This window comes from Megalops cyprinoides, chromosome 1 (assembly GCF_013368585.1).
Source record: "Megalops cyprinoides isolate fMegCyp1 chromosome 1, fMegCyp1.pri, whole genome shotgun sequence".
NCBI classification, from domain to species: domain Eukaryota; kingdom Metazoa; phylum Chordata; class Actinopteri; order Elopiformes; family Megalopidae; genus Megalops; species Megalops cyprinoides.
The window spans coordinates 25,853,226-25,874,692 of NC_050583.1; the positions used below are offsets into that span (position 1 = coordinate 25,853,226).

A 21,467-nucleotide genomic window follows, 5' to 3' on the forward strand; every position below is an offset into this window, starting at 1 on the left:
TCCACCAGTCACAGAGGCAGGACGAAGCCTGTCCCTTCGTTTGGGGGGGAAAACAAACCTCATGCATGACTAGGCAACTCTGGTAAGCGTCGCCCCCTGCCCCAGAGGATCAAAGACGCAATACAGATGGCAAAGTCTCTGTTCCATCCTGCCACAAGCATAAAGCAACCGCTACCATGTGTTCATCTGAAGATAAACCTGTGTGCACAAGGTGGACCTGCTAATGACAGTTTGCTTAACAGGTATGGCTCGTGTCAAGACTTCATTCGTGACTTTCCTGTAGCGGCATGGAAATGATTAGCCTGTAGCGTACGTGCAGCCCTACTGCAAAAGTTACTGCTGTGCTGTGTACGATCTGAAGACAGGGAGGCCACAGCAGTTTAAACTTAGTTACCTACAACTGTGTGTGGCCAAAAGTAGACTGGCCCCAGCTGTCCCTAACTGGGGGTTAAATGTGGCCAGAGCATACTGGGTAGACATAGTCTTTTAAAAATGTATTTTAAATGCAAGCCCAGATTAGATCATCTTAGATCCAACCTAGTCTTGTTTTGTAAATACAATTACATTACTGTAAATCACCGTAATCACAGTACAAGGTTTGTGACTGATACAGGAACTCAGATGTAATCATATTAAGACTACTGTAAGAAAAAATGCAACTTCACAGCCACCATTTTAGTTGCAAGGGCATACATAAGATGAAGTACTGCCAGACATGGGAGAATGAACAGAACTGCAATCTTAACCCACACACAGAGGATCTTCTACGGTCTGGTTTTAATGCAGCTAAGCGAGGCGAAAGTAAGCATGGCATATGACAGACACTCCTATGGTGCACAAAGCTCTGCATTACATAGCCTCATCGAAAGTATAACAACCAAATATATGTTCTACATTCATTTAAACCGAGGCACATTAGTTAGAACACACGTTCTGAAGATAATCTAAGAATAATACATACAGCTTGTCATGACGGATCTGGCACAAGCCGTAAGCTTCCGAGTGGGAGTGCAGAGGAATCTGGGCTATCAAAGACATCCAAGACGAAAAGCGGGGAAGTATTCCACAGGGGAGATAGCAGAAGGAGCACATTCTGGAGGTACCCATGCAGGGATCACGTCGTTGCTCTGTTGGGACTACAGCAGGTCAGTCCATGAACACACACACACACACACACACACACACACACACACACACACACACCCCCCCCCCCCCCCCTTATCCCTCACCACTACAAAGCGGGAGGTCATCTGCGCAACTAAAAATAGAGCCCCGGTGCAACTACAGAGCCCGCCAGAACAGCTATCTGGATTACAACCACAACCTCCTTCCCAAAGTGTGTCTAGGGCACACAGATAACATAGGATTCATATTAGCAACCAAAATAAAAAAAAACAAAAAAAAAAACATTCTGTGAGGAAAGAGGATGATGTCGTCTCCTGAAAATTACCCTTCTTAACTGCAAAATTCCCATAAATCTAGGGATACTCAAGAGACCCTTTACAAGAAATTTACTCATGACCCCTCACGTTCCCAGCATGCTCTGACCCTTCAGCGCCTCCCTGTCCAGCCCGAGCAGCAGGGGGGGTCAAGCAGGGAGAGGGACTGGATTAATTACAGATAGAAAAAGAACTCCGCCGCTAGGTCACATGAGTATATTTGACTTTTAAGTTTTACCACAGGAATTTGTGTGTGTGCCTATATTCTTCAAACTACAATCACAGGGTGCTGCGAGACTAACTTTGCTTGGTGTCGAATTACCACACCATGGATTCTTTTGAGCATGTGAAGCACATCAGTGTGACATTTGAAACTCCATGTGTCTCACGGCGATCCATCTGAGGGCTTCGCAGACAAAGGCAGCAACTGCCGCTCCCTGACACACCCGCAGCGCCACATGATCCAACAGGCGGATCACAGAACAAGACTGACACCGAACACAGGTAAAGCAAATCTGGATTTTAAATTCTGACCCGTAGGACTCGCAAAACACACCGAGACCCACACCTGTCACAATTCCCACAAAGAAAAAGCACTCGTTTTTTTCCTCTTTGAAGGTCTGATTCATTGATTGATCTGAAGCCAACGGACGTGCTGGCTAGAAGACAGGGAGGAGTTACCGAGAGAACACACACAGATAAACAAGGAATAAAAGAGGCAAACAATACATGGAAAGTGACTGTGTGACGACCTATGAACAGAGACGGTGATGTCAGAAAGAAGGCAAGGGTTACATGCTGTACAGCAGGACATTACTGTACTGTTTTTTCCATCTGTCTTCTTGTTCTAGCAGTGACTCACACATCAAGACTGTTCCCAGAAAGTGCTCTCTTAGCAGCCACTGTGGTGTTACTCCATCCTGAGATAAGACAAACAGACGTGGACGTCATGACCAAATCAGAATCATGTTCGCAAAACCCCTGTCTGGGCCTGTCGGCACTCCCCTCCTGCAGTACAGTAATTATTTATCAGACAGACTGTGTTTCCTGTCAAACTTCCGATTACAGGGTAATTTCAAATTTTAGAGCAAAGCAGGAGACATACACAGTATCCAAGAAAAAAAAAAACTTAGCAGGGGCTTCGTGTTTGTACAGTAACTCTAGAAATGTGGCTACCCCCAGCCGCCTTTGCCCGGAGAAGCACAGGCACAGTTCAGACCCGTGCCCCGCACAACAAGCAGGGAAAACAAAGGCCAGGCTGCAGTGGGAGACGGGCTCTATAAATACCCAGACTTCTGGGTCCCAACACTGCTAATTTCAGAATGCAACTGTGGCCTTGTTCTGTTCCATGAAAAGCAGAACCGCCTTGTTGATGGAGGCAGGGGGGTGGGGTGTGAAACCAGGGCAGAACGTCTCAATTTAGAGCAAATCAGAGTCTGTTTAAGAGCTGCTTAATATGAACACAACAACCCGAAAAAGCAGACAGGAAAACTCCTGTTGGCCTTCATAATACTGGGGACGAGCGTGTGTACTGCAGAGCAAACATATCCAATGCCTCATGGTCACTCACTTTTGACCCCTGTGGCAAAGAATGTGAGGAAGACAGATCATTCACACTCATATCAAAAGAGCACTGGCCTTACATCAAGCGCTAGAGGCCATAAAGCCAAACCAAAGGATTAGCATCAGTTTTCAGCAGCATTTAAGTTTCAGGATTGCGTTGAAACTGCCAAGCATTACACGAGACTTTTTTCTTTCCATTTTGTAAATAAACGAGCACAAAACTGTTTCCACTAAAGTGGGAGTTTATTGACCTTTTGATACGAGTTTTGTGCAGTGTTCCAAACAGCCAGTGAAAAATCACCTGCAGAAAACAAGATTAGGCTTGCAGTTGTTAAACAAATATACCTTCAGATGATCAAAAGGATGCTGAAAAAGCCAAACGGAGACTGCGCTACTCAAACACTAAAGCTTTCTCATAGCTTTCTCATCATTCCTCAATAAATTACACCAAAAGACCACGCAGTTTCATTTCTGTCACCTAAATGTTAAGCACTACATTTAATATAATGCAGAAAAGGACAGAAAACAGTTTTTATCTAACAAATAATTCATATTTTTGGGAGAAGGAAAAACCTACAGTACCAGTCAAAAGTTTGGACACACCTGACTGAATGTATGTTTCTCATCTTAAAGACATTATCTTAAATTAACACTTTAAATTTGTTTATTAAGCAAATATACATAGTGAAGTTGTTGCCTATATATGAAGTTCTTTCCGAAACAAAAATTTAAATTTTTAAAAATATTTTGGCTACTTTGAAGAATCTCAAACATAAGTTTTAATTTGTTTAACACATCTTTGCTTGCTGCATAAGTCCATTTGTGTTATTTCATAGTTCTGATGTCTTTACCATTATTCTAAAATGTGGAAAATGGTAAAAATAAAGAAAAACCCTTCTATGAGTTGGTGTGTCTGCCGTCTCAGTACAAACTGGTACTGTAACTGGTACTGTATATCACATTAATCTTTTCACATGCTTGGTAGCTACATCGTGTCTAACAAAGCTTTCAGAGGGCACGATATTTTGACACGTAATCTCACGACTTTACCTCCCACATCGCTACTCTATCCTCACTTTGACGGCCGTGAACCCTGAGTTCCATCGGTAAGGGTGACAAATCCCACGCTACACCTCAGCAGTTTTCTCTGTTCCAGGCCTTCTGCAACATGCCACACCGTCCAGCCTAGCAGGAGCCATTGCAGTGCGTTTGAGTGGCATGACTAAATGAGTGGAGACAACTGACGCAGCCCAGCTGCATTGCTTCAATAAACACATTTAAACACATAACTGAGTCCTTTCTAAACCCCCCCGTAAAACCTGACATTAAACAGGACGCAGGTTCCGTAACACAGCCCTGCTCAAGCCCCCCCCCCCCCCCATAACATACGTTAAGATTCACAGGGCTAACGAACAGAAGACACGGGCCCTCAAACCTCTTTTCCAGGTGGTCCCTCACCGACATGTTAGCCTTAGGCTCCTTTGCACTATGACAGCGTTTCTCAAACCTCTAATGGCGGCCCACTGTCCTGCATATCTTCTATCTATCCTTGCTGCTTGATTAAATCAGGTATGCTCAGCTAATCAAAAGTGCCACAGATGAGTTCAGTCAGGTAGGTAGAGCAAGGACAGACAGAAGATATGCAGGACAGTGGGCCGCCAGGAGTAGGATTGAGAAACACTGCACTATGAGACTAGGATTCAAGTGTACTTCCTCATCTGTACTCTTTTTGTTTTTAGACAGAAATTTAAACAGTAAACTGAACGACCATACAGATCATAGGGTTTGTAGGCAGCTTTTCTGTCTTTCGGCCCCTTTGGGAAGAGGATCCCAAAATGAAAGTTACACTACTGTCTGTGGGGTAATTCCACACCTCATTAAAGTGAATGTAGCCTTTACCGCTCCCAGATCAGTCATCATGATGAAAATAAGCCATGTTTCCAGCTGTTATCCAAAGGACAAAAACATGACTCAAGTGCCTGTCTTCGCTAAATCAGTGCGCTTTGTTGTTGGTAACACACTGCTATTTAAACAAACAGGCAAATACATGACTCTGAAACTAATTTATGGTGAATTAAATAACAGAGGATCTTAAATCTCAGTTGTGATTACAAATGTGACTGTTGCTGTTCCTCAAGCAGAGAGATTGTGAAATTGCCTTGTGTGCAACCTGTTCTGGTACAGAAACAAGAACAAATGTTATTCTTATAATTTGGAGTTGTCAAAAATCAGAAAAAGCTTACAGTTTGGTAAGTTAGCCTATGGCTTGATGCTGTGTCCAAATTCATAAGGAATGACGTGCCCAGACGCTAAGCCAATGGTATGCTTTTCAAGCTTTCTGGAAGACTGGGAATGGGATACCCTTCATAACGGAGGCATGAGCCTGGCCACAACCTGGAAGAATGTGAAACAAATCTTCGGAGCAGTGCGTGTCTGGTCACATGGTAATGCTACAGAAATGTTATTTGACCTGGCTAATGCATATAACGAAAACCAACTTTGGAAACACGCTGGAGGAAGCATTAAAATGTTTAGCTTGCCTTTTGCCCTAATACTTTAAGTAACAGCCATATAGCTGGTACTGCGCTTCAATGCTTGTCATGATGTGTATGTGTCTTATGATTATTGTGTCACAATTTAATTAAGTTTATGAATATAAAATCCTGGATTTGTAACCATACTAGTTTGTATCTTAAAAAAAAAAAAAAACCTGGGTGAAAACTGAAAAAAAGAACAAAAAAACCAAGAACCCCAAATCACAGCTTTCCTCAGTCCAACAGAAGGCTGTCATCTTCCCTGAAAGTGTCCACCTCACCCCTCCACCATATTGCTGCTGGCTTAGCAGATGGAGTGAAATTACATGCCTCTAGCGCAGGACAAGAAACATTTTTGATGACGCAAAAGATAACATTCATATATAAATAATTAATAGTAATAATTGCCTCAGATACCATTGCAGCTCAAATGAAACACAGCGCAATCTCTGTTACAATCCAGATTTTGATTTCCACATTTGCTCTTTCTCATGTATGAAATGAAAGCCAGACTGCTGCTGATGTGATGTGCACAAGAAAGGAAGACCATGTTGCCCAGACAACAACGCATTCAAGATGGAGAGAAGGGAGCACTTCTACATCACATATAAACTGCATACTATACAACGTACAATGTTTAGTCAAGCAGACTCCTAGCAGCGCTAGAAAGCCTGCCACTCTAACACCAGGCATTTGATCCTGTAACCACAGGCCAACACTCCTTCAGGTTTGATGTTTTCTATGGAAAAGCGCTTATGTGATGACATGTTGTTACAAGAACTACTGCGTGTGGAACTGAAAACTACAAAATGAAGGAAGTGGAATAAATATAATTAATATGATGCACGAAACAATGCAATGGAACAGGAAGTCTCCGTGAAAATGCAGCTCAAACAGTGTCTGCAAAAATGCAGAGATGTGTCTTCCCATCCTCCCTAGACTTTGGGAAAATTTCAGTCTAATATGTATAGAGGTTATGCACGTGACGTCACAGTAGGCGGAGTCACTGCAGGTTACACCCACTGAGTGGCAGAAAGACTACTGAGTGGCAGCGTTAGCGTTCAGCTTGAATGCCGCGAAAACACAAAAAGACATCTAAAATGGGAAAGAGCTGTTGTACGATTGACTGTACAAATAGATTCAACAAGAAATCGGAGCTATCTTTTTACAGACTGCCGAAAGCTAAAGAAAAGAGAAGCAAACAGATTGCTGCAATTTGCAGAAACAACTGGAATCCAGGCACTGCAATGCATAGCTTACAGCTTTCCAAAAAAAAATTTAATAAAATAAAAATATTTGTACAAATATTGTACAAATACTTATACTTATACTGTCCACATACAACCAGAATATACATTGGCTTAATGTTCTAAAACAACGATCAATGATCACCAAATTTCTCTCGGACATCTCTTGTCATAAACACTTCCATCTGTCAAAAAATCAAAACCGAAATCCTGTGAGTATGGACGTTATCTTACATTAAGCATTTTCCTCTCCATTGACGCCCATTATAAGGAAAAGGCTTAACGTTCCAAAATAGCATCTACTGATCACCAAATTTGTCTGACATCTCACATGTCATAAACACCATCTCCTATCAAAAAAGCAAAACTAAAATCCAAGGAATGTGGTAATTAGGCCAACGTTATGTTAAGCACTGTCCTCTCAGTTTTGCTTTTTTGGTAGTTCATCGCTATTTGGAAAATTGAGCTACGAAGCATTTTCCTTATAATGGGCGTCAATGGAGAGTTTTGCTTTTTTGGCCACATGTCAATGTCCATGGACCACTGGTTCTTTGGTAAGTTGCAAGTCCAACTGCCCTTAATTTAAGCAGATAATCGTTTCTTTTACTCCCGGTTTCACAGTTTCCCCTACTTAAGGCAGCCATGTTGCAGGATGTTTTGCCACTCAGTCCGACTGAGGGGGCATATTCCGGTGGGAAAGTGACATCAGTGCATACCCTCTATAATTTCTTGAACTGCCTGAGTGTATTCATTAATACACCAAGATGTGCATTTGATTCTCTCACAGACAGATACCTGGCCATACTTTTTGAACACCCCAACTATGAGAGCAGCTATTAAAATCAAGAGGAATGCTGTAATTCTGATCAAATTTGGCTTTGGTTACTTCTCACCGCTGTGCTCGGTCTGATTGCAATGACATATTGGCAAGACAGCAGCATGACAGTTTTTAAAAAATGGCAAATTTAAAAAGGACCAGATTTTTTAAGTGGTCAGTGTGAGTTATGAACCCAAACACCTGCTCATGACTCACAGCAGAGTCTGTTTGATCTGCATCAATACCACATCTTCAAACTACACTTTCATCTCCCTTTTTCCTCATCTTTCATCCCCCCCCCCCCCCCCCCCCCCCCGCCCCCATTGCATGCCGTCTCCCAGGAGCTGCTCTGATTCCTGTCTCAAATTTGTGAAACGACTTTCGCCCTGATTAAATACGTTTCCTTCCTTCACCACAGTGGACAAATTATGAGCACTTTGGCCAGCGTAGTATCAGGGAACGTCAGGCTTTCTGGCTCAAAAAATTACAAGTCATTCAAGGGGAGTAACCTCAAGCAGATGACAAGAATGACGGCCAAAGAAGTCATGCTGCCATGATTTTGGGATGGTTCCAGATGCATCCCTTGAGATGCACCTGTAATCACATCTTTCAGGATTTGTAGTCAACGGGACTACAGAACATACCTTGCATTCAATATGGGCCTTGCACATACACTGCATATTGCAGAGCTACTTGTTCACTGCAGCTTAAATCACCGAAACCAAGTGAAATCACAGCCATATTGCTTTCCTCCATTTCCTCTCTCTTCTGAACAGCAAACAAGAATTATGACTGTGTGCAGTTTAGCTTCGGCCTGTTCGTGCCTGCGACTGTTTGTAATTAAACAGAAAACTGTGATATAGTAAACACAGATGCAGCCAGCTTTCTGTGGTTATCCTGAAAAGAAAAGGGTGAGACAAAAAACAGTGGGCTGTCTGGATTGTGGAAAGTTTACACAGTGATTAATAGGCCCCTGTGGACGAACAGATTGTGAATAATATTGGCACCTCATTGTTACTTCACTGCTGTATGTCTTTTCAATGTGTATGTTCACACTTGATGACCAGGAATACTGACACTTTATTCAGGGTTTCATCAACTTCCACAGTGCTGAAGACGCACTCTCAATGAGCACCAGAAAACTGCTCATGGCACTGCAGTCCTCCAACACATAAGGGCTGATTAAAGCAAAGTGCCCCTCGTCAATCCAGATGTAAACAACCACTGTCTCTGGCACATGTCTTGAGAGCTCCATGTGTACTTAACAAAAACACTTGAGACCTATTGCACTGTACATACACTCAATTTAGTACAGAGCTGCTCGTTACTATGGTATTTATTAGTATGACACTAAAATGTGACCACGCCTGCTATGGAATAAACTGACCACAAAACAGGCCAGGCTGAATCTGCACACCAACTGATAACTAACTAGTAGCATATAAATGCTTACATTCAAACAAGCAACCCTGAGGTTGCTAGATATTGGCTGAAGGTTTAGAAGCTTCAGTAGCACATCTGTAGCTCCCAAATATTTTAAATGTCAGTATCTGAGAATGGATTATAGAAACATACAGGCATAATTCATGAGTACACAGACTTAGTCTTTTAAGCTTTTTACTACTGATCTAATCTGTTGAGTTAATCAATGCTTCTCCAGAATTTTTTTCACCTGTTATAAAAAGATTGCTGATAGAATTTTTCCATTAAACTTGGGAATTATGTTTTAGAATACACATAAATGTCTGGACTATAGACTGGGTCAATTGTGACTTCCATTTACTGTCGCATAAGTATATCTTTTTATGTTATTTATCTTTTAGGTTATGATTGGTTTGACACATGCATGACAACTTGATTTGGCACTTTTCTAAGGAAAAATGTGATCCAGGTTCTATGTCTCTGTCGGGCACTGTCTGTTACAAGTGAGGTTTACTGTTTAAGATCAGTACCAGACATGAGATTGCAAATTTCATGTCACTGAAAATTCCCCAAACCCACTGCAGGGTGAATTTTACCGCAGTAAAGTACATCATGTGACAAGCATAACTCACTTACTTCAAGTGTCTCAAACAATACCTTGCTAGTCTAGTTAACTACACAAAATCGGTGTGCATGCAGGCAAGGTAAGACAAGCTAGCTAAGTACATGTTGTTGCCATCTCCAGAAAGGTAGCTGGTGAACAACGTCAAACCCTGACGTTGCCTAGCAAAGGTAACATGCATGTCAACCGTTCATGTTAGCCAATGTTAATTCAATAAGTACATGATAAGGATAATGCTAACTAGCTAACGCTTGCTAGCTAGATAAGGGTTTGTCAGCGTGAAATAACTGCAATTTATGCAGACTCAACAGCCATCTAAAAGAATTTGCAGTGTGTAGGTCAATTAGCTAATGTTAACCTACAATTAACGTTAGCTATCAAGAAAGACATATGCTGTGGCTTCAATCATGCCATTCTCAGGTCACCAGTTAAAAAAATTCCATTTAATAAAATTTGTCTTTAACTTCCAAGAAATATCAGCGCATACGATATCATCTTAATGTTGGTCAGCTAGCTAACGTTATATTCACCCAGCCGCCTACGTTGCTGACCAGCTATGTAACAGTCAGATTTCGAGCAGTGCCAAAACTAGTTAGCCTAGGTTTGCTAGCTATCTGGATCCTAGGGAAATTGTGCGAGAACATGGCATGCTTAAGGCATCATGACTCCAACATAGGCGGGCGCATTAGCGCAGACCTCTGCCATGTATTTATTGGCTAGCTGGCTAGCTGCCTCGAGGACGTTTCGGGTGACATCATTGTAACTAGTTAGCGATTTCACAACCCTCAGCCAGATTTGATAGCTAGCAAGCTAACTGTGTTACCAGCCACCCGAAACGCGCTAGACACCTAAACCAAACAATGCTGGCAGAACTAGCAAGCTATAAGGATATTACCATTTTCTGCTATCCGTGTTTTATGATCTACACTACGAATCCACTTTGGCATTATAACTAATTTGATCAGTGTAGCTAACTGGCTAGATACAACTGCCTGCAGGATGGCAAGCTAGGTTAGTTAGCGACATTGTCAATGTGCAGCTAGCTAGCTATCTGCCCAGCTCTCATTGCTGAAATCAAGCAGCCGTGCCGCATCACGGCAGCTTGATCGCCACTGACAAATGACAAACTATGGCCATGCGAAAGAGAATCTTACCCAGTTCCTTTGCTGTGCTACGTATGTTGCTCCGTTAAACCCGTATTTTCTACAGAACACCTAAGTTTACGTAACTGTTTATATTTCTTCTCCGCTGGAACTGAAGTTGTTAGTCTTGGAGTAAGATGGCCGCTGCTGATCTGTTCGGCTGAACTCGATGACGTAATTGTGATAGTTGGCTTAACTCTTTGAAGTCCTTGAGGCAGTGGAGTAACTACCCAGATCAAGGCTGTAACTTGCCTTAACTTATTATGGGTCATTCGGTCAAGAATAGTTTTAGCTCTGCGACTTTTATTTACATGTGCTCTCAATTCTTAGATATGATATCAAATAACAGTATATGTACAATATACGTACAACATATGACTTAAAATTCTGTGAATGCTCACAACTAGCCTTGAAGTGTTTCACACGTATATACAGAAACGTTGTCGATGAGACAGAATGGCCATAAATCCTTGGTGGCAGCTGCAAAAGTGCTGTTTATTTTGCAGCATTAACTTACAACTAGTGCTGAAAACATCTATTATATTTACCTGCTTTGTCCTCATTGCCCTCTTTGGATTTTCAGGCTCTATGTGAGAGGGTATTCAAGCGTACACTTCCTGCATTTCAGAAACATAGCTCTTCCAGTTAAACTAAGGACTAAGTGGCCTACATTAGTAATACAGAGAACTGTTCATTAAATTGTATTACTTTAACATGGCAGCTAGAGCAAACGAGCAGATTTGTGGCATCGCCATGACTGACAAGAGTGTCTGCATATGGCATTAATCCATGATAGCTACCACAGCATAAACACCTTTCTTACTACACTGATGTTACGGGGTGGGATTTGGCCCTAACAGTATGTATTAGGGAATAATACGTCCAGGTGAGAAATCCCAGCAGGTGTTCTTTGCTGCTCCTGAAGTATTTTAATTTTATACCACGAGTTCTCTATCAAGCATTAGATATTGGGGTTTGCAAATGCTTCATTTACATCATCAAAAGAATCTGCCCATTCCTCACCACTTACTCCACCTACCTCCTGGCCCTCCCTCACCTGGATTACTCCTTCCTTGCTGGCCTCCCAGCAGGCACAATCAGCTCCTAGCAGTTCATCCAGAATATTACTACTCAGCTGGTCCATAATCTTCCCAAGTATTACCGTGTCTCACCTCTCCTGGCCGTCCTTCATTGACTACTGGTAACAGCTTGCATTGAAAAACACTGGTTTTCAGTGAGAACAGCTCCTCCATGGTGTCCTCCTCTGCAAACGATCATCAGACTTTGTACACTGGTCAGATTGCTCTACTTTGCACCCACAGGGCCCTGGCTCTCTCTCCACTGTGAGCTCACACACTGAATGCACCTGTTCAGGCCCTGATGTGGTGAAATGAGCTTCCCATTGTGGTCAAGACAGCCGAGTTTCTGGCCATCTTCAGTTGCATACTGAAGACAGACCCATCTCCTCAGAGTACATCATCGTTCCCCTATCTAATCATAAGTCATCTTCCATTATTTGTGTAGTTCTGTGTATTATGTATTAAAAGCTAAATGACTGGTAATGTAAATTAATGAATTCTCCTCTGAAAATAAAGGTGGTCCTGCTTTTTAAATATTTAATACATTTTATTTGTGTGGCCTACACTGCTGGTACACACAAACAGCTTGTTATGTACTACTCTATGAACTGTCTGAGGAGCAAATGTTATGGTCGAGTTTTTCATTTGGTCTGACTACAGATAATTCACAAGTACCCCTGAAAACGGAGGTGAGGGTGGCCTGTGATAATAAGGTCATCTGCAATGAAGCCTGAATAAAAGTACAAATAAGTTTATTCTGCAATCTGAGTGTCATTGAACACTATCAGTCTTCCATCGTCTCATCATGTTTTATAAAAACCCAGGACTCGTGCATCTGTAGACAGTAGACCCAAATTTGCCAGAAATGTGTTCGGTTTTAGATTAGCGATTTAGATTATGTGCAAGCTCGATATGACAAACCGCAAGCGTGGTTACACACTTCAACATATAGGGGCTGTCGAGAATATCGACCATGTGGAATTATGTCCCTTCTTTCAAATGCCTATACTTGATGAAGATCTGACATGGATGACATGACATGATGAAGACTTGACATGTGGAATGTAGCCTACACCCTTGAAGCATCGGGCTGGTGACAGAGATATTGATAAGACCGATGAATCCAATGCAGTTGACAAATGGAGCACCCTACTGAAGTAAAAATTAAAAGCATAAGTAATTCTCAAGAACCTGATCTCCCTCTCCAATCTTTGGCACACCAAGTATTCTCGATTGTTTAAACCGTATAAATGGAAATGACAAAAGAATAACTCTTTCAATGTAGGGACAATGTATGAAATGTATGACAGTAAGACAGTAATCAATGTATCCTGTGCCTCCTGTTTTGCCATGACATCTGTACTGACACCAGGACACCATAACAGTGTGTCACAAAAATTTTCTGTGGAGAGACTGAAGTGGACATTGACCTCCTTCGTCAGAAGTGATAATCAAAAACAAAAACTGTGACTAGCCGTGTAAAAAAACAAAAACACAAAAAAAACACTCAAGGACGGTCTGCAGAATAGATTTGCAGCAATCAGTTCTTTAAATCATACTGCCATCTAAGGTCAATCCGCCAGCACTACACCTCCTTGTTTAGAATTTCTCTATCCTGTGAACTACCAGGAATTAAAATGTAAATAAAGGCTAAATATTAAGAAACTACATCTCGTGAGGATGAATTGTGCAACTGTATCTCATATTGTGATGAGAAGAAAATAATTTTTGAATTGTTTAAAGCCACAAATATGTACTGTATTTTGCATTCAGCTGGACACACTGCTCATCCTGCAATACATGTACAACTAACACGTGACAAAGAATATGGAAAAATACATAATACAATATTCATTAAATGCATGTTAATAGCCACAATTTGGTTCCAAGAATTGATACCAAATATAGAAAAATACAAATATATAAGACTTTAACACTCTACATAAACGTGAGATTTGTCCACATTAAAGCACACCCAATTCCACACCATTGTGCAGGAAAACAAACTGAAGAGCACTTGTCTTTCTGGTCACCTCTTGGCCCGAGACTCTGTCACCTTGCTCTTTTGAGCCGGAGGGACATCTACGCTGCCGTGTAGGAACTGGTACAGCTGCCTGGCATTCGTGGCATTGCCCAGGATTTCAGCCAGCCTGTCCTGGCTGAGAGTGGCCAGCTCTGCCAGGCTGTCCGCGTTACTAATCAGAGCCCGGTAGTTCTTGGCGTTGACCCCTGGCATGCGGAGCAGGAAGTCGTAAGGGCCAGGGTTGTAGAGGTCAGCGGATTCATTCACGGTGTCAGACTCGGCCGTGACGGCCTGGGCCGCCGCGGCGTCTGGCTCGGGGCGACCGCGCTTCAGCTCCTCGAAGAGCTCCGCTGTGGCGTGGGGGGAGGGGCACCAGAGTATCCGCAGCCTGGGGAAGTGCAGGGTGAGCAAGGTGAGTTTGGAGGTGACGTCATTGGCGGATATTTCCTGGCGCAGGTCGGAGCGGGCTACCAGGGAGAACGGCTTGGCCGGGTCGAACTCGATGAGGAGCACGGGTCGCCGGTAAAAGCGCGTCATCGAGAGGCACTGGGTGTAGAGCCGCCCGCTCTGCAGGGAGCCGATGAGGTCGCTCACGCTTTTGCGCTCCACGCACATGTCTGAGGTCAGGATGTAGTCTCCCACCTCCAGCGTCACGGGCTCGATGTCCAGCCCCCGCCGGTGGAGCAGGGACGGCAGCTCGCTGCGAAACTCCCGCATGTCCACGATGACCCGTGAGGGTGCAGCCGCCTCTTCCTGACCTCCTGATTTTACACATATGCATGTGCACACACACACGCGCACACACGCAGAGTTATCACCTGACAGTGGTCACCTTACAGTGGTACAACACCAGTACATCATGATTCAACACTTATTTCAAAAATGCACTAAAATGAAGAATCAGGTAGCATTAGATTAGCATTGGAAAGTAGTGAATTTACTGGTACGAAAGATGTCTAAGGTAAAAGCCTTGCCTGCTTTACGTGTGTTGGTGGTGGCATTGGCAGGGTCTTGGTTGCGCAGCAGGTCCAGGTTGGTGTCCTCCCGTCCCTCTCTCTCTTCAGGAACCACCATACTGGCCTTCTCCCTGCACTCGCCCACAAAAATTCAATCACACAAAGCAACTGCCTGTACCCACCACTGCCCCACAGCAACAAAACACATATGCTTGCAGTACACTGCAATTTTGCACAGGTTTCCCCAATAAACCAAATTAGATACAAAACAATGTAATAAACTTGCAGAGCTATATCAGAACTGTGGGACTTCACTGGCCCCGCACTCAGGACAAAAGTCGCATAGTGACAAAGCAATCCATTGTGAATTGCTTTTCATACATACAGGTAGAAAACTGCTTTTCATTTTTTGGAATGCATGATACTCTGTTAGTGATGACATTAAATGGAGAGCTCCAGACACGTACTATAGTAAATGTAAGGGACAACATACTAAATATTAAATTTACAGTGAGTTATTCCTGTGTGGTTAAGTGAAATTCTGGGGTAAGCTGCAGCGCAATGCAATAGAACAGAGAACAGAAAACAGCTGCATTCTGCTACCTGATCAGATGTTCAAAGGCTTCCTTCTCTTTGCGCAGGGCTGTCAGATACTTCTGCTCCTCGGTGGAGCCACCATAGATGAGGAAGTATACCCTGAAAGAGTGATGATTGTTGGCCCTTACAGTGACTTACTCTTGATATTGCCCCAGAACACAGAAGTTTTTACAGTCACTGTTCAGAAACATTCATGACACCAGAACTACGTAATTAAGGTCATTCAGGGTTTTTTTTATAGCAGTGACCCAAATGTCTTTCAGAGAAAATAAAAAAATGCCTGCTGCTTGTAACGATGGGCCACTTAGATTTAAAGGCAATGAATCAATTAATACAGGGGAGGAGCAAAATGACAATGACAATGGATGAAAAGTCAAAATATTTATGCTATGTTTGCGTACCTCAACTGTTTGCCTGGCCGACTGGCTTTGTAAATCTCCAGCTGGCGAACAAAGGAGAGCTCAGCATCGTACAAAACCACGTATCGTGGCTCCACTTCATGTAGTACCCTGGTAAGGCTGTAGGGGTCACTACAGCCCTGCAGTGGGTGTATTACAGTCAGTGGCTCCTTCAGGATTCCGTAATACGCATCAGAGGGTAGGTCTAGGAGAAGCTCCTCTTCAGTCTCCTCAGTCTCCTCCTCTTCTCCTTCATCTGCACTGCTACCCATCTGCTCTCCACCAGCCGTCTCTTCTTTCCCCACCATCTGGGTGAGGGTCAGCGCTGGCTTTTGGCCTTTCTTGTTGCTCTTTGTTTGCTTGGCTCTGGGCTTCTTGCCTTTGGATCCCTTCTCCTGCTCTTTCCTGCCCCACGCCCTCCCCCTCTTATCCACGTCTTGGTCGAAGGGAGCCTCGTTCTTGCCGATGGTGCGAATGTAGAGTCGGCCGAGCAAAGCCTCGGCCCCCCTCTGGATGTACTCCCGTAGCTGGGCACACGTACGGTCATCACTGGCACAGATCAACACCCGGCCTGAAGGTTATGACAACCGCCATCAGACACACGTTCACCACCGATGATGAATTCTTATGTTTTAGTCAGAAGAGACATCTCTGTGATGAAACTTGTGGAAAGGTACAAAAATGTGCAGAAGCTCATGCCTGCGATTTACTCTACAATTGTCAAAGTCATGATGATTAAGCCACAGTCAAAACCACAAAGGCAGATCCCAAAGAAAGAATATTTACAGGGCTACATGGTTTTACAGGAATGACTGTTTTGTTGTATTGAGTTCCACCTTCATTTGGCACAATATTTAAAACCTCTTATAAAAAAATAAAAAATTATTCTGTTATTATTCTTCTATTATTCTGTACTTATTATTATTAAAACTCTTATTCTGAAGGTAAGTATTGCAAGAATAGTACAAACTCTCTTTTACAAGGGCGATGTCCTGTTATAACAATTTTATGAGTAATTAAATAATGGATGTGATATTCCAATGCATTTCTTATAAGAGATCTACACACCAGTCCCTGACCTGGGTCATGTTCAGATTGGCTGTTCTCTTGTTCGATCTCCTGCATCACCTCTGTGAGAGCCTCCCACTTGGGGTTCTTCTCCAGCACCAGCTCCCTTTTCACCTCAGCTGCAAGCACACAATCCAGGAGAAAATAGAGTGAGACCATTATTCATGTCCTCAGCTCTGGAAAGAATTTCATTAAAGCTTACAAAATACAATCAATTACAGTAAAGGCGTGTCAGTAGAGGCTCTGTTGTTAAGGATGCCTGCAAAATTAAACCTGAAACAAAACAAAACTGGTGACTGACAGGGTGATGTGCACAATTAGTCAAAGGAATTACCAAAGCTGTTTTTTTGCTGTTCTGGATCACCTCCCACTTTCAGCTTCTTTTTTGCCTCAGCAACACGGTAGACACGGCCGCGAGCGTTTACAAACATTGATGTGCTGGAGTCCAGGAACAGCCACCCTGTGGAAGCAATTTACTGTAAGAGTCATGGCAGAAAAATCACTCTTGCAGCTGTGTGAGGTGTTTCCTACTCCCATGTATGCTGTAGTGCCCTGTTGACTCTGCACCTTAATTATCCGGCCTTCCTATCCCTCCCACAGCTCCAGGTTAGTCCACCCTACCAGAGTTGCTTCCGAAAGCTTTCTGGCTGGAACGCAGGGACTCCAGAAGGTTCAGGAAGGTGACACAATCATACTGGGTGAGGTAGAAAAGCAGTGTGCGCAGGATCTTCAAGTCCTGGACTAGGGACTTGGTCCTAGCTCCCAGCTGGTGCCACAGTGGATCGAGGTAGTGACGGATCGTCTGGAACCCAAATGCACAAGTAGACATGAGACATGCAATTTACAGTAAAAATGTGTTAAATATCATAACTACCTTTGGAAATGCTAATGTAATAGGTGACAAGCATTAGCAACACAAGGGTCACAGTACCACTGCAGTCATGGATAGTCAGGCACACATTGTAGAAGGAAACAAAATGTTTAACAGCTTGAACACTGATGATTGCATATTACAGGTCTTACAAAGCCAAATGCAGTCTTTTTTCTTGTTACCTGTTTGACAAAACTGATACAGAGGAAAAGCCTTCAGGCTCATCATGTATTGAGGGAGACAAACATCCCTACAAGGGACTTTTGCTTTGTTTTTGGCTCACTGACCTTCTGAAAGCCATTGCCTAGTGTGTTCTCCAGGGAGAGGTCCTCCGCCTCCAGTGTAGGGTTGTAGCGCTTCAGTTCTTTCAAGCAGGCATTCATTATGTCGAGCACTGAGCTCTGGATGGCCCTCATGGCTGGGGTAAGAGACACGTGCAGCTCTACAACATCAGGCTTATGTCTGTCCAGTACAGAGTTCACAGCTGCATGGAATCTGACACACACACGCACACACGCACACGCACACAGAGAGAAGGAGAGAGAGAGAGAGTGTGAGTAAAACAAAAGTAGAGGGATTTTTTTTTTAATCATAACCAGGTCTACTACCATTGGCATAGTATTATATGTCCATCTGATTCATCTCTAAAGCACTGGTTTAAGACACTCATGTTTGACAATTTGTCAAAATGGCAGCCTCTCCAAACCACCTACAGAAGCTTTACAATTTTGGATTGGAGTAACAGACTAGATTCTCTACCTGGGCCAGAGGAAAAGTTTCTTGACAAAGAGGTTTCTCATAACGCGCTCAACCTGGCAGAACCCAGAGGAGAAAGCAGTGGCCTTATCTGTGAAGGCCTTGATGAACCCGGTCTTATTCTTCTGCCGGAAAAGCCTCAAGATGAATGCTTCCTGACAGGACTCAATGATCTTGTGAGCCCGGTACACCAGTATTCCTGCATATAAATAGTATAGGTCAGTTCACTGGATTGAGGTACTGGTTTTGAACTACAGAATGCTGAAACTGTATTATTTGGTTGGTGTAATGAGGCACAATGATAAACACTGTTGTAGATAGGTTTTCCTAAAAAAAAATCAGTTCAATCAGTTATTTTGTAATAACTGTAGTGTTTATTATTTTAATCCACAATAATAAGTCATAAAATGTAAGAGATATAAGAGAGCTTTATTTTCATTGTTCAGGACAACAAAATTACAGTTGTTCCCCAGTGTCAGTGCTATGACAACATACAATAAGAATTAAAGACAACAAGAATAAATACAAAATACAAAATGTGTGGTGTATAGAATATGAAGAGTAGTATGGAACATAAATAAACAGTAATAGTAAAGTGTCTGTGCATTGGCAGGAAAAGTACTCCTAGGTGTTACGTGTGAAACAGATTTACAGTATCTTGTTATTGCACATTATATACATATATATTGTATAACACTGCATTGCATTAAAGTGCTGTGTACATCGTGTCCATATTATTGCACAAGAGGAAGATTTGCATTGCATTGCACACAATAATGTCATTATTTCACATGACCATGGTTTGCGGTTGCCTTCTGTGGGAGGTGGAGTGGGGGGGAGGGGGGAGGGGGGGGGGGTGTGTTGAGCTGCATTACAGCTCTGGGGAAAAAGCTGTTCTTCAGTCTGGTTGTGCGAGCTGAAATACTTCTGAATCTCCTGCCAGATGGGTGGGGATTTAACAGGTGGCTGCTGGGGTGAGTCAAGTCCCTGATAATGTTGTGTGCCTGTCGCAGACAGCGTGAGCTGTAGATGGTCTCAATGTCTAGGACTTGTGTCCTTCTAATGTCCTATGCAGTCCTGATTACACGTTGTTGTGTTTTCTGGTCGTTTCTGTTGCAGTTAGGCTGAGATGGCAATTTTGAACTATCACACATACTTCTTCACTATAGTAGAGAAGAGTCTATCATTACAGGGTAGATGAACATATGAAATAAGTACTCAAGTAAAGACTTTTGCACAGACCTGAGATGAGATGCGCGGGGATTCTGTCAGTGAGAAAGTCTACCACCAAGATGCGGCTGGTGACGAACAGGACGCCTCCCCGCGTATACACGTCGTAGCGGTCGCTGCTCTGCACTTCACTCGTTACAGTCTGTGGAAGGTGACTGACCCCTTCTGCCCGCAGTTGCTCAGTGAAGTATTCCTGCAATTTCGACCAATAAGCATAGTCAACAATCGTTCAGTTTTGTCTAGTAACTAGGTATATTTTATTTTGACCACACGCTCCAGCTATGGAGTTTACTCAAACGGACACCTATCCACTTGGTTTTTGCAAGCTACAAATGCTAACAAAAGCTAACTAACAATCTATATCGATGTTTGTCACTCTACTTTTATGTATGACTACGTTAACTTAGATAGTTGCTCTAGCTAAATTAGTTGCTACTACGTCATTTTCATCGAACGCAGAAGAAAATAAACATTACATTTGTACGTTTTGTTATGCGATCACTCACCTGTTCAGGTGTGGTTGTATTCAACAAAAGTACCAGGCTCCCTTCCTCTGAGTAAACCCGCAGAAATTGCAGCAGTACGCGGTCAATACCCATTCCTTCTGCCGTTACCAGTAGACCGTCAGCAGCGAACAGACCGAGAAACATCTCGGTCTCAAACTCCAGCAATGGACCCGCCATTGTAAATATCAGGCAATAAATATGAGCAGCTCCGGCCTCCTTTAACGAGCTAGCCAACTAAATAAATAAACTGTAAAAACAGGTGTGCGAAATAAATAATGGCACGACCATTTATTTCCCTTAATTGCCTGGGTTAGGACTAGTAACAATAGCCTTTGCTAATTTAACATAATGTTAGCCAACCTGAGTAATCTGCTAGCTAAGTTAGCTAATTTACAGATCAGACCATCTGCATTTGATGTATTATCACTGTCTTAGCCGAGGAGGACACATTTTTCGACTGTTTTTCGGCTGGCTAAAATAGCGAGTCAACAAAGCAAACGAGCGGGATGGACTTACAGATCTGTCAAATTCATTACGCTAGCTAACTAGCTGTCAGGTAGCTGGCGAATGCTTGCAAATTCAAGTAAGTATTTTTAGACAAGACAACCAGCTTCTTTGACGCTGTTATTTTAATGGCAATTTACTGAAGCAGACAGACAAGCTAGCTAGCTAGCAAAGCATTTCAACTATTTAATAAGCTAACTAGCCAGCTAATCTCATTCTTTCCAAACTCCCGCTGGCCGTTTCCGTCATGCGTCTTTCCTATCATGTGACATGTCTAATTTTTGTCAACACAAATATTTCTCTGAAAGAGTTGGTGAAGTTAAAACTGCGCCCTCTAGTGTGTTGGGGTATTCAGAGCTCCAATATTTCTCTGCAGAGTAGAGACATTTTGGGGTTTATAAAAGCAGCTTGCAGAGGAATCAGGTAGGGTGTGAAGTATTTGCTTCCTTACCAAGCACTAGTTGTACTTAACTACGTCAGCAGGGCAGGGTGTACTCATTGAAATCTTCAAAGATTGTTTGAAGAACTTGAACATTCCTTGCCCGGGTTGTCAGTCTGTATCTAATCAAAGACAAAAAGGAGTCAAAATACAGTTCAGGAGATGGGAAAGAAATTTTGAAACATGATGTCTAGAACATAGAGCAAGATAATCAGAAAAACAGTGATGAATGGAATCATCTTATTGGGTTTCAT

At 42.8% G+C, this 21,467-nt stretch overlaps 2 protein-coding genes across 3 annotated transcripts in view; both read right to left on the minus strand.

Annotated features, from left to right (window-relative positions):
- mrtfba (myocardin related transcription factor Ba) overlaps nucleotides 1-10,946 on the minus strand; it is a 49,717-nt gene extending 38,771 nt beyond the window's left edge. For both annotated transcript variants that reach the window (XM_036530319.1, XM_036530310.1), the window contains exon 1: nucleotides 10,799-10,946. The gene's annotated coding sequence lies outside the window, so the exon portion shown is untranslated. The remainder of the gene's footprint in view (nucleotides 1-10,798) is intronic.
- A 2,948-nt stretch (nucleotides 10,947-13,894) lies between these two features.
- ercc4 (excision repair cross-complementation group 4) lies at nucleotides 13,895-20,976 on the minus strand. Its single transcript, XM_036530182.1, has 11 exons — nucleotides 20,271-20,976; nucleotides 19,777-19,957; nucleotides 18,538-18,733; nucleotides 18,066-18,273; nucleotides 17,529-17,709; nucleotides 17,242-17,367; nucleotides 16,919-17,026; nucleotides 15,843-16,410; nucleotides 15,448-15,540; nucleotides 14,863-14,975; nucleotides 13,895-14,649 (listed from the first exon to the last, which is right to left on the minus strand). The coding sequence occupies exons 1-11, from the start codon at nucleotides 20,445-20,447 to the stop codon at nucleotides 13,895-13,897; spliced, it is 2,706 nt and encodes a 901-aa protein (XP_036386075.1). The 5' UTR covers nucleotides 20,448-20,976.
- Nucleotides 20,977-21,467: the final 491 nt, after the last annotated feature.

Excerpts from the sequence above, each read along its gene's own strand:
- ercc4 (XM_036530182.1), bottom strand. The coding sequence starts at position 20,447 with ATGGCGGGTCCATTGCTGGAGTTTGAGACCGAGATGTTTCTCGGTCTG. Across the intron at positions 15,541-15,842 it reads CGGCCAGGCAAACAGTTGAG|GGTATACTTCCTCATCTATG; the intron begins GTACGCAAACAT and ends TCACTCTTTCAG. Across the intron at positions 14,976-15,447 it reads GCCTTTGAACATCTGATCAG|GGAGAAGGCCAGTATGGTGG; the intron begins GTAGCAGAATGC and ends GGGCGAGTGCAG.